The following is a 13424-nucleotide window of genomic DNA, read 5'->3' as shown; positions in this document are numbered from 1 at the left end:
GTACCCTTATTAGGACATGTTGTTGCCTCAGTTTGCTCAGAGTCCTTGAAGAAAGGCCTTGCACAGGTCTCATGCCCTTTTTTGGGAAACTCGACTATCGCACTCTCTCGAATGATGTCAACATTCCCTCACTACTGTAAGCAATGTAAGCAGGTCTTTCTACATTTCTAAATGTATGCAACTCTATTCTACAAATGCAAGTCTGTTTGCCACAACAAATACACCTCACCACTCCCTCTTAGTTTCACTCAATGCGAAGACATCCAGCCTCCTTCTCAGAAGCAAAATTCCAATCTCACCTCTCTTAATTTCAATCGTACTACAACCACGCAACTTTAGCACCTGACATTTTAGGGTGGTTGAGGGTACCCCTCTTCCGCCCTCTGTGCGATCTTGACTCCTTCTCGGAGAGGACTTTCCAGTGATTTTCTAGTAGAATATTTTTTTATTGGTTGACTGATTCGATATAACCTTTTTTTAAAAAAAAGTAACCTGGTAATAACATAGTAACAATATAATAATGAGTTGTTATCTTAGAAATTCAAACAAATAATTTCCAGTTAATGGGGTTCATGGACAAAAATGCATTTAAGTATTGATAATTGTTTTTAAGCCAATAATTAAGAAAGTAGAATGAAAATGTATTCCGATATTAAATACAAATATCTTTTCATCTTTTTATTGATTTATTTTACAGGAAATACAACAAAAACTAAATTCAAATAGGTGGGTTTTATACAGCAAATGAACAGCAAATGTGTAGTTTTTTTTAGCTCGCTACATGGCTAGCTTTTTAGCTTTGTAGCTAGCTATCTTCCTACCACTTTGCTATTTAGCTAACTATTTAGCTATCATTTTATATTTTATGGATGCTAACTAGCTAACATTTGACCTTTTTCGCTAGATATCAAGCAAAATTTTGGCCTCCTTTTTAGATAGCTATCTAGTTTTGTTTTTAGCTTTCTATTTGGCTATTTAGATGGCTTTTTACTCTTTCAAATCGACTATCAAGCTACCTTTTTAGCTATTTAGCAAGCCATAATTGGCTGCTCTCTGCCCAGTCTAGAGGACACTGCCAGCTTGCAATACTGTAGCAGAGCCATTAACATTGTAAAAGACAATTCACACCCCGGCCACTACCTCTTTGACCTGTTGTCTTCTGGTAGGCGCCACAGATCCCTCAATACAAGGACAAACAGGCTCAGAGACGGCTTCTTCCCAGGGGTCACGATCAACCTTAACGGGCGCACAATACTGTGCAAACGTACCTTGTGACTTATTTGGGGTGTTTTGATGCTGCTAAATGTCATTGCACTTCTTTTCATTGCACTATTATTAGATTCACTATTCTTTTTCATTGCATTATTATTATAACTTGGCCCAGTTTCTAAGAAATACGTTGGAAATATGTTTTGCCTGTTTATACTGAGTCTTTTATCTTTTTTCAAGTCAAGTCAACTCATGTAAATTTGTATAGCCCTTACTCACAAAGAGTCTCAAAGGGCTGCACAGACCAATGATTGTTGCAAACCACAGACTATTATTACACACAAAACCTACATGAGGGCAAGTAAAAACTTAAAAACCTCAGCATGAGGAAAATGAAGAAACCTTGAGAAGGGACTGCACATGAGGTAATCTCCTTCCAGGATGACCAGGCTGCAATGGATGTTGCAATAACAAATAATACACAGATATTGTCAACATAAAATGTAGGTTTTTCATATGCTATATAATAGCAGTGTGTTTTAATCTAAGGGGCCGGTCACACAGACATTTGCGGCTGAATCACGGCTAAAATTTTGCGTTTTTTTTTTGCCCGTGGTTGCCCGCCATGGAAAATGCGCAAAATTGGCTAACCCGCTGTTCATCGGTGGTATGCCCGCAAAACACGCCGGCGACTGTTCCGCTTCCTCATCGCGTCATTTCTGCGTCATTTTCTCGTGTGGACCACGGGTATAAAAGCTCCCGAGCCGGTGTTGTGCCCAAATCCGACTCCTACGCAACACACCCACCCCCCCACACCCTCGCGTGAACGCGCATTCTGCTGCGATCACTTTTGACCTTTTCATCCGCGTTAACAAACGCATTTTGATAATACGATCGCACTTTATTGTTTAAATAAACGCGTTATATAGACTAGGATCTCCCAATTATTATAATTAGCTCGCTATATTGTTTTAATAAGCGTTTTATATAGAAAACGATCGCTCTTGATGGAAGCGCAGCAGAATGCGCGTTCACGCGAGGGGGGGAGGATTAACCGTTCGATTACGTTCACAACAAAAACAAAGACGGAATGGTTTACGTTGTATTACATTCCCAACGAATACAAGACGAAGTGGATTTGGTTATATGTTCGCCATTACATTCCCTGAAAGCGAGATAAAACGAGGTAAAAGTGGTTGGAGTAGCGAGGAGATGCAAATTTCGGCAGGGATGCATTTCTCGGGGTGTAGAAATCATACACGGTCTAGACACAGTCCCGTGAAAATCAAGATTTCAAGCTATGGCATCATTTTTATTTTATTATCTTGATCATAAATGTCAAGAAATAAAAACGGATTAAGACGAGGTCACTACGCTGTCGGGGGGGGGGTTAGTTGAGGGTAATTGTTCTATCTTTTTTACTCATTATCCATTATCGATCAGTTCATAATACGTTACAAAGCTTAGAAGCCGGGACTTTTACTCTCAGCCAAAAGGCCAAACTAAGGACCTAGCATTAAACCCTTGCTGCGACCATTGAGAATGCACCGAAAGATTTATTCGAAATGAAGAGAAACTACGCTGACGGTGATCCATGTTCACCCCCTTGACGTCACGAGCACAACTGTGTGCTCGGCAAATCGCACTGTATATACGCGGAGAAAGGCGTTTGACTGTCACACGCGTAACACGCTAATTTCACGTAATAACACCGCGATACAGGCGCAGAACCTGCTATTACCATGCTCCACCCACGATTTCCCGCTGAAATTTCCCGTCCTACCCATGTGTAACTACGTCCTGGCCGCGGCCAGAGCACGTCGTTCCGCGTCATTTCCGCGTCATTACCTCGTGTTGACCGCGTGTGCGGCACGCGGTTTAACACGTGCTCAAACTTTTGAGCAGCTCAAAAGTTTTGAACGCGGCCAACCACGTGAAAATTTCCGACCGCGAGTAAAGCACTGCTCTATCTCGTCTATATGGCGGTCTCAAAACGTCCAACAGCGCTCAACGACATCTGCTTCACGGCCAGAAGATTACGGCCTTGGTCCAGCCTCGGTAAACTCGTGAAAGACTGTGTACTCGCGCTTTCAAGAAATGAACAGCGCAAAACTTTTTCGCGCTGCCACCCGCGCGCGAATTTCCGACCTTGTGTTATGCACCGCCGTATCTCGTCTGAATGGCGATCTCAATGCGTCCTATAGCGTCCGCCTCAAAGGCAGAAATTTCTGGCCGTGATTCAGCCGCAAATGTCTGTGTGACCGGCCCCTTAGATTTAAACATTTCCACTGAGGTTGCAGATCAAATCTCAGGGGCAAGAGCATTCCACAGCACCAAGGCCCGAATGAAGAACGCTCTCGAACCTGCTGATCTCTTCTTGGCTCTTGGGATCACTAGTAGACCAGCATTTTCAGAGCGAAGCCTCCGGACCGGAACATAGAGGGAAATTAATTCTGAAAGATATGAGGGAGCAAGTCCATGCAAAGATTTTGTATACTACAAACAGAACCTTAAAATCACATCTTAAGCTAACAGGGAGCCAATGCAGGTTAGCTAAAATCGGGGTAATGTAATCAAACTTTCTTGTCTTTGATAAAAGCCTCGCTGCAGCATTTTGTACCAGGTAAAGGCTCTTGATTTTGGACTATGGGAAACCGGAGAGTAGTGCATTACAGTGATCGAGACGGGAGGTAACAAACGCATGAATTATAATCCCTGCATCCGACTGAGACAGCATATGGGAAACTTTAGCAATGTTGCTAAGATGGAAAAAAGCTTTACTAGTAATATTCTTAACGTGTGTTTGAAAGGACAGGTTGTGGGCAAATATGACACCTAAATTTTTGACTGAGTCACTCTGGGTTATATGACATTTGTCAATGTTCAGAGCAGTTTTTAAGAACAAGTCACCGCATTTAGATGGACCAATAACTAACATTTTCAGGGTTACGGTTAAGTTAAGTGACATCCATTCTTTTGTCTCAGTGAGATTAGTGTGACAGATTCCTCCATCGGAAGATATAGTTGAGGGTCATCTGCGAAGCAATGGAAACTGATTTTATACTTGCGAATCATATCACCTAATGGGAGCATATAAATGCTGAGAAGAAGGGGGCCAAGCATTGAACCTCGCGGAACACCACAGGTAACACTAAAGGGCTCAGATGTCATTTCACCATATTTAACACAGTGCGTGTTAAAGTCTTTACTACATATTTACCTTGGGGTGTCATGTTTAATCTAGTTGCATACAATGTTTCACAATATTGATATGAAAAACAAGAAAGCCTGTTCAATTTAACATAACATTTACAATGTATTTATTTAATTTGACCATCAGATTTACCAAAGAGTTGTTTCCTTCTTCATTCTTTTTTGTGTTTATTTATATATTTTAGCATAACCTCTTGTTTTTTTTCCTTTTTCTAACTTTTGTCTCTCGTACCATGACTATAAATAATTTAATTATGATATATAATCTAATGCTTTTTTGTATGAAATTTAGTGGTCTGGAATTCAAAACTATCACTTCTGCAACCCGGTTTGAAACACATTCAATCCAATGTTTTGCGATTGTTACAATAAAATAATGAGAAAACAACTATGGTAAAAGATAAATCATAACTATTTAAATGACCAAAACCTTTCTAGTGAAATGACAAAAATAATCCTGTGAGATTTTTGTTCGGAATATCCTGATAATTCTCCTCATGTTATTGATATTTTTTTTTACAAGAGGAAAAATTATTGTAAATTAAGAAAAATGATATGCCAAAGGGTTTCAGGACCAGAACGGAAACAGGACCCACTTGCGTGACGTTTACCAAGTTCTATTGAAAGAGAGAGGAAGGGCTTCGCCCACGATCCGGTGTTCACTGGGCACGGGAAGCAAGTCGTTCTTGTACTCAGATTGTGATCCGAGCACAAGCAATGGCGGTGTCAGGGGCGGAAAACTGGTCGGTAGCCGGGACTGGGAGAGCAAGACCTGGTCGGAATCAAAAACAGATCGTAAGTCGGGATGGGAGAGCAGACGTGGTTGGGATCAAAACAGGTCGTAGCAGGAGACAAACAGAAGCAAAAAACAGGACAGGCGTAAATCAGGGTCAAAAAAGGCTTGCCTAGTATACACGGAGATTCGCAGACGGACTGACAACAGGGGATTGACAGGACTGGGTTCAAATACTGACAGGGAGCCAATCAGAACCCGCTGCAGTTGGCGCCAAATGAGCAGGCGCAACTGAGTCACATCAGTAATCATGACAAAGGGAGGCTTTCAGTGTAAGTATATTGAAAGCAAGTGCAAATTTCGATTGATGCCACTTTTTAAAAATATCTTAAATACCCATGTTTGAGACCAATTGCATTATGCCAAGCATGCCCAAACAGGGGGACAGTTACGGCCCGTTATCAACTTTTTATCCTCGGCTTCTTTCATAAAGTTAAAAATATGTGGCCTGCCAGTTATTGTTGACCGCAGTATAAAATAAATTTGGACATAAAAAAATATCAACATTTGACAAGATGACAACAGTGGCTTTTTGGTCACCTTGCCCTTGGCTTTCTGTGAGAATTTTAGCCCACCTAATTTCGGACTTGGCGACTGTAAATATGAAAGGAAAGTTGACTGTGAGGGCTTCCAGGACAAGTGGATCTTCCTATCTTTTGGCTATTAAGAAACCTATCCAGCTTTATTTTTATATTTTTTGCATGCTAACAAGCCAGTTATCAAACAACATGTTCGCCTCCTTTTTAGCTAGCTATCTAGCTTTGTATCTAGCTTGCTATATGGCTATTTAGATGGCTTTTTACTCTTTTGGCTCGCTATCTAATGTATTTTTACTTTGTTTTCTGATGACCTTTCTAGCTAACTATCAAGCTACCCTTTCAGCTATTTTAAAAGCCATCAAGCTAAGTTGCTATTTCAAAAATGCAAATCAAACTTGGTGCCCTTTGCGCTAATTAGTAACAAAAAGTAGCCATCATCTTGAAAAGGGTTGGAGATTAAATACGTAGTATATTATAAATATAATATACTAGACTATACAATTTCATGTCTTCAATTGCCCCAAGGTCTACTAGTGCCCCCGTTTAAGAACAAACTGGGTAGAGAATCCTGGAAGTCAGAAGAGTTCCAGATGGTGGATTGTTGATCTCAGGCAAGTTGCATGAAAGTCAACCTGAGCGGAGCTGAAACCAGTGTACCTGAAGCTCAACATCCAGAAATGAAAAGATAATATCCCTTATGTGACTTCTTCCCCTCAGCCCGAGCTACCGTTTGCAAACCATGAGAGATATGCGAGCCCACCCAAGTGTCACGCTGGATCCCTCTACCACGTTTCGTCATCCGCCGCCCTTCAGATCTCGAAATCAGAGTTACATGCGCGCCGTGAGCACCCTCAGTCAAGCTAGCTGCGTCAGCCAGGTAAGAGACAGATATACAAAACCTGCACATTTTTGTCATCTGAGTAAGTTTCCGGTCTATCACCCTTAAGAGGAAAGTTATCTTATCTAATCTAATCTTATCTAATGGAAGGTATAACTATTTTGGCCATGGTGTACAATATCATATCTAACATTAAAAAATATCTAGAAACTTGAAAAACACAAATAAACAAAATAATTTGACAAAACTAATATACTTAGCACAATTGTCTGCCAATAGGGGTAAACGTTAAGCCAGGCTTATTAGATGTCAATGTAGTTTTGCTACTTACCATAAATACTACATTCTTACCGCATTGGTTATTTTAAATATATATATATATTTTTTTGGGGTAAATATTTATTAAAAATAAGCTAAATCTGTCTTACAATCTGCTCTACAAAATAATTTATCCTATACTAAGAACAGTATTTCTACTGTTATTCTAGAACCAAGGTATCAAATTAAGCTAAATGTTCTGATAAGCGGTATAACTGTCATGATTACTGATTCGGGGCACTTGCGGCTGACCCGTTGGCGCCAACAGCCCTGGTCGCTGATTGGCTCCCTGACTCTTTTTAAAGTCAAGTCATCTTTATTTGTATAGCCCTAAATCACGAAGAGTCTCAAAGGGCTTCACAGATTATTACACTATATTACACAGACTATTGTTCAGCCGACGAGAAGAGTAGGTTATTCATATGCTATGGAGTAGAAGTGAGTTTTAAGTTTAGATTTAAACATTTCCACTGAGGTTGCAGATCGGATCTCAGGGGGAAGAGCATTCCACAGCACCGGTGCCCGGATGGAGAACGCTCTCGAACCAGCAGAACACTTCTTTGCTCTTGGGATCACCCGAAGACCGGCACTCTCAGATCGTAGGCTTCGGACCGGGACATAGGGGCAAATCAGATCTGAAAGATAAGAGGGAGCAAGTCCATGTATGATTTTGTACAATACTAAGAGAACCTTGAAGTCACATCTATGGCTAACTGGGAGCCAATGCAGGTTAGCCAAAATCGGTGTTATGTGATCGTACTTTTTTGTCCAAGTAAAAAGCCTCGCTGCGGCATTTTGTACCAGCTGAAGAGACTTGATTCTAGACTTCGGGAGACCAGAGGGTAGTGCATTACAGTAATCGAGACGGAAGGTAACAAATGCATGAATTATAATTTCCGCATCAGACTGAGACAGTATTGAACGGATTTTAGCAATGTTACGTAGATGGAAGAAAGCGGTTCGAGTAATTTTCTTTACATGCATTTCAAAGGATAGATCAGGGTCAAATATGACACCTAAATTTTTAACTGAGTCACTCTGTGTGATGTGACATTTGTCAATGTTGACAGCAGTTTTTGAGAATAAGTCACGGCATTTAGATGGACCAATGACTAACATTTCGGTCTTTTCAGAGTTAAGACGCAATAAATTGAGTGACATCCACTCTTTTATCTCAATGAGGCAGGCCTCCAAATTTCCACAGTTTCCATTGCCAGTAGGAGATCATTTGTTACCTTGATCAGAGCTGTCTCAGTAGAGTGGTTAGCCCTGAATCCTGATTGCGTGGATTCAAAAAGGTTATTCTCGGATATGAAAACATTCAGCTGCTGTGCCACTACTTTTTCAAGTACTTTAGAGAGGAAAGTTAGGTTTGACACAGGTCTATAATTACTTAAGATTTCTGGATCAAGGTTGGGTCGTTTCGAACTGGCAAGTTGTCGGTTTGACCGCATTCACCACCTGTTTGAGATCATCAAGTGACAGTTCACTAAAACAGGACAATTTCCCAGGACAGCCACCCTGTCGTGCATCTGTAGATTTCAGCCCTTTAATATGTGTGGTATTAATAATTTCTTCAGCAATTTCTTCCTGTATGCATTGAATCTTCTTAGTAAAGAAGACCATTAAGTCATGAGCAGAGTGTGTCGAACTATCTGCGATAGTCTGTTGACTTGTAAGCGATGCTACAGTGTCAAAAAGGGCTTTGGGATTGTTCTTTTGAGACGCAATCACCTTCGTAAGGTAGGCCGATTTTGCAGAGGCAAGGGCCGCTTTATACTTTAACAAGCTGTCACACCAGGTTTGATGGAAAACCTCAAGCTTGGTAGCGCGCCATTTTCTTTCCAATTTCCTGCATTCTTGTTTAAGGGTTGTAGTTTCATCAGTAAACCAAGGCGTGCATCTTTTAGGACGTGATTTTAACTTTATGGGCGCTATTGAATCCAGGACACTAGTCAGGGTGGTATTGAACTCATTCATGAGTGAGTCAATCGAGCCATTGTATGAAGGAAAGGACGCAACTGCTCCAGGAAGGAGTTCAAAGAGCTCAGAAACTGTGCCAGTGCTTAAATTGCGTCCGCTAAATCCTTCAGCTTTTTTAACACTACATTTAGCTAGCACCTCAAATGTAACTAAATAATGATCCGAGATAATGGTAGTACACGGTAACACCATAATGTTTGAGGTTAAAACTCCTCGAGTCAGAATCAAGTCTAGCGTGTTCCCATCTTTATGGGTTGGCAAATCAACCAGTTGATTAAAACCAAATGCATCAATTAGAGACTTAAACGCAATAGTAAGTGAACTGAGTGGGGAGTTCATATGAATGTTAAAGTCCCCCATAATTATAATTTTGTCTGCATAGGTTACTAGTTCAGACAAAAGTTCAGCAAATTCGTCTAAGAAAGTTGTGTATGGCCCAGGTGCGCGATAGATAGTTATTACATAAATTGACAATAGAGAGGACCGCATCACAAGAGCCTCAAACGCCTTGTAATTATTAGAGGTACGAGGATAAAATTTGAGCGATTTTTCAGAAATGAGCGCGACACCGCTACCCTTTTTCAACGTGCGTGCTATATGGCTACTCTCGTAATCTGGGGGAGAAGCATAATTTAGCGCTAAATACTCATCCGGGTGTAACCAAGTTTCACAAAGACCCATACAGTTAAGTTTATAATCACGAATAAGGTTATCAACAAGTAAAGCTTTAGGAGCAAGCGATCTAATATTTAAAAGACCAAATTTTAGCTTTGCTGAATCATTTGACTTAGCTGAACTCTTTGTAGTCTTTGTAGAGATCTTCAAAAGATGCCGCCGTTGTGGCTTTTCGTTTGCGCTGAGTGTAAAGCTTCGGTTGTCCGGCGAGGAATGAATGGTGGAATTAGTTACATTCTCGCGTCCTTCTTGCTCCTTAGACTTCGCACGCTTCACACATCTACCTGCACGGCAACCACGCTTCTGTTTTCTGTCCTTACGGCGCCGTTGTCGTTATTTATTAGGAAGAATAGCTGTCCACAAGGATGCTGGATCTCTTTGAAGTTCGCTCGGTATATCATAGGCGGTATAAAAAGTGCCCGAAAAGTCGAAATTTAGACGCCCACCCAACCGAATAAGTTCGTCCCTACTGTAAGTATTTTTGGCCACACATGTGTCCAAAAGTGAAAGCAAAAAAGACAAGAGAACGGCAATAAATAGAAGATTAGCAGGAGAGCAACTAGCCGCATGCATGCATCCATGCGCCGCCATGTTAAACCCCCCGTCTTCCAAGAGGAAGCGGTCAGACCGTCTGCGAACCTATGCTTTCAGCTAGGCAAGCTCTGTACTATCCAACATTCTCCTGACCTGTTTTCTCCTGCCTGATACCTGTTGCCAACCTGTTTCTGGACCCGTTTGTGCCTTGCTCTTCCGTCCCGGCCATTGACCTGTTTTCCCGCTGCCTACGACTACCCCCGCTCAACACAGAAGTGCCACTTTCGTGTTCCTGTCATCATCTACCCGTGACCGACAATCATCGGATCGTGGAAGCAAGCACTGCTCTCTTTCTCAATAAAACTGAGTAAAACGAATGCTATTGGGTCCTGTCTCCGCTTCTGGCTTGTGACAGAACTGTCTGACCCGAAAAGGACCCAGCAAACGTTTTTCACAAGCGCCGATCGGAGAGAGAAGGAGACATGCAGCGTTCGCATCGGACCGAGTTGGAGGTCCGACGGATGTCGGATGACGTGTCCGCCATTCTTCCTCTTGTTCGACAGCAACAAGAGTTGCTTCAGCGCCAGCAACAATGGTTGGATGCACTCCCGGAGGTTCTTGCTCGTCAGCATCGGCCCCTCCCCCCGTAATTCTCCTTCTGCCGTGCCGTCACACACCCCGCCCGTCCCGTTCACGACTCTCCCGACATCGAAATGGCGCGAGTAGGCGCCCCGGAGAAATTCTGTGGTGATCCTGCCCAGGTTCGTGCCTTCCTAGTAAACTGCCTGCTCATTTTAGATCTGCAACCCCGCAATTTCACGTCCAAAGCTGCCAAAGTGGCCTTTACTTGTCCGGGAGAGCTCGACTCTGGGGAACGGCAGAATCTGCCCGCCTGTCTCGACGTCCGTCTGTCCGCCTGTCTCGAAGTCAGTCTGCCTGCCTGTCTCGACGTCAGTCTGCCCGCCTGTCTCGGAGTCCGTCTGCTCACCTGTCTCGCAGTCTGTCTGCCCACCTGTCTCGGAGTCCGTCTGCCCACCTGTCTTGTTGTCCGTCGGTCTGCCTGCCTTCCCACCAGTCTCAACGTCCGTCTGCCTGCCTGTCTCGACGTCCGTCTGTCCTAAAGTCAGTCTGCCCGCCTGTCTCGGAGTATGTCTGACCACCTGTCTCATAATCCGTCTGCCCACCTGTCCCGACGTCCATCTGCCCACCTGTCTCGACGTCCATCTGTCCACCTGTCTCGGAGTCAGGCTGCTCGCCTGTCTCGGAGTCCGTCTGGCCACCTGTCCCGACGTCCATCTGCCTGCTCGCCCGTCTGTGACGTCCGTTTGCCCGGATGCGACGCCTGCCTGTCGGCTCAGTCTTCTCGGGGCCCTGCTTCTCCTACGCCTCCTGACGCTGACGATGGAGCATCGGTCCACTCTGAGGAGTACTGATCTTTGGGATTACTTTTCTTTTTGGGTTCCTGTTTTTTTTTTTTTTACTCCTGGAGTCGCCCCCTGGGGTTTTGTTGGGGCGGCGGCTCGCCCGTTGGATTACTTTTTCTGGCATTCCTGTTTTTTGGGACTTCTTGAGCCGTCCCTCGAGGGGGAGTTCTGTCATGATTACTGATTCGGGGAATCTGCGGCTGACCCATTGGCGCCAAGAGCCCTGGTCGCTGATTGGCTCCCTGACTCTTTTGAAACCCCCCGTCTTCCAAGAGGAAGGGGTCAGACCATCTGCAAACCTATGCTTTCAGCTAGGCAAGCTTTGTACTATCCGACATTCTCCTGCCCTGTTTTCTCCTGCCTGATACCTGTTGCCGACCTGTTTCTGGACCCTTTCTGCCTTGCTCCTCCGTCCCGGCCATCAACCCGTTTCGCCCTGTCTCCTGCCTGATACCTGTTGCCGACCTCTTTCTAGACTCGTTACTGCCCTTTCTCCTCCGTCCCGGCCATTGACCTGTTTTCCCACTGCCTACGACTACCCTCGCTCAACACGTGTTCCTGCCATCAGCTACCCGTGACCGACGACCATCGGATCGTGGAAGCAATCATGGTCTGCTCTCTTTCTCAATAAAACTGAGTAAAACTAACGCTATTGGGTCCTGTCTCCGTTTCTGGCTTGTGACAATGACTGTATTGTTTGTAGAAACCAAATCACATTTTCCTCACATATGTGCACAAATGAGCAATAAATACAGGGATCCCTCAGTTTTTGAGGTAAATTTGGACCACTCGCGAAAAGTGAAAGTCCGTATGGTAGCGTCTCACCTTCATAAAAGCGCCCTGAGGGTTGAACTTACCTCGAGATGACATCATTATCAACGCAGAGTATACCACTGTAACAAAATAGCAATCTAATAATCTACAAATAATAACACACGACACAGAATTTCAGTTGATTAATGGTTTGATTGTCATTACACAAAAGTAAAACAAAATTGGAGGGCTTCTCCTTTCAGTGTTGTTTTCCCTTAACCACTGGCACTAGGATCGGGTGTCCTTGAATGGAGACATATCTCTGTGATGATTAAGATAAAGCCGTCCTGAATATAACAGTTTCGCATGATTTGTTGCCCCAAGTCATCCGTTTCATGGCTAATGGTCCTGGTGTTGCACAGATACAGGGTCCGCAGTAGTGTCTTCGAAGAGTGGTTAGCCTAGCCATTAGCAGTAGGCTGGACCAGGCACACCGCTCTTGCCTTCTTCCAGATGCCGCCCGAGTCGCATCTGGAACCCGATAATAATCCACAAAGCACCCGCTGGTGAACACAATTTTGTTTCACTTTTCTAACTTTCCTTTGGAGTCCAATTTAATTGATGCATTTATTTTCCATGTAACGAGCTGCTAAAAGCTAGCAGTCGCTGTAATTCCTAATTTCTATATGGAGGAAATGCCCGCCGGCTGTTTGACTGACAGCTTACACCAGCCTATTAGAGTCGCCAAAAAGACAGTCACACCAGCCTATTACAGTCGCAAACTCAAACAGTCACACCCACCCAACACAGAGCTTCCTTCTGAATGAGTCCTTGCTGTGTGCTGTCAAACAGAACAAAATGCACGATGGAATAAAATCTATGACATTAAAGACAAATTAAACTCAAAATCCGAGAAGGAGTGAACCGAAGTGCGAAGGGGTCACGTATTAATTTTATAATTGAGAAAATCTGCATGTCTAACATCACAAGGTTAGCGGGTAGGCACTGAGGCTGTGAGATAAAGCTTCATATTTAACTGCACATCAACATTTCCAGGTATTTCCCTTTTCATATGCAGCTATCAGTTGTACGAGTCCATGACCAAGGCTGGGCAAAAAAGAAGTTGGACAGTTGTGAGTGCACTG

General features: G+C 43.4%; 1 protein-coding gene across 4 annotated transcripts in view; it reads left to right on the top strand.

Moving 5' to 3' along the window:
• Positions 1–13424, top strand: part of dlgap2b (discs, large (Drosophila) homolog-associated protein 2b) — a 226557-nt gene that overhangs the window by 118318 nt on the left and 94815 nt on the right. For all 4 annotated transcript variants that reach the window (XM_088324989.1, XM_088324990.1, XM_088324988.1 and 1 more), the window contains exon 4: positions 6472–6631. In XM_088324989.1, coding sequence (XP_088181115.1) covers positions 6472–6631 — 160 coding nt within the window. The remainder of the gene's footprint in view (positions 1–6471; positions 6632–13424) is intronic.

This window comes from Urocampus carinirostris, chromosome 20 (genome assembly GCF_059441175.1).
Source record: "Urocampus carinirostris isolate Australia breed hairy pipefish chromosome 20, RoL_Ucar_1.0, whole genome shotgun sequence".
Classification (NCBI taxonomy): Eukaryota; Metazoa; Chordata; class Actinopteri; order Syngnathiformes; family Syngnathidae; genus Urocampus; species Urocampus carinirostris.
The sequence above is the reverse complement of the archived record's forward strand: the minus strand, read 5'-3'. Positions and strand labels throughout refer to the sequence as shown.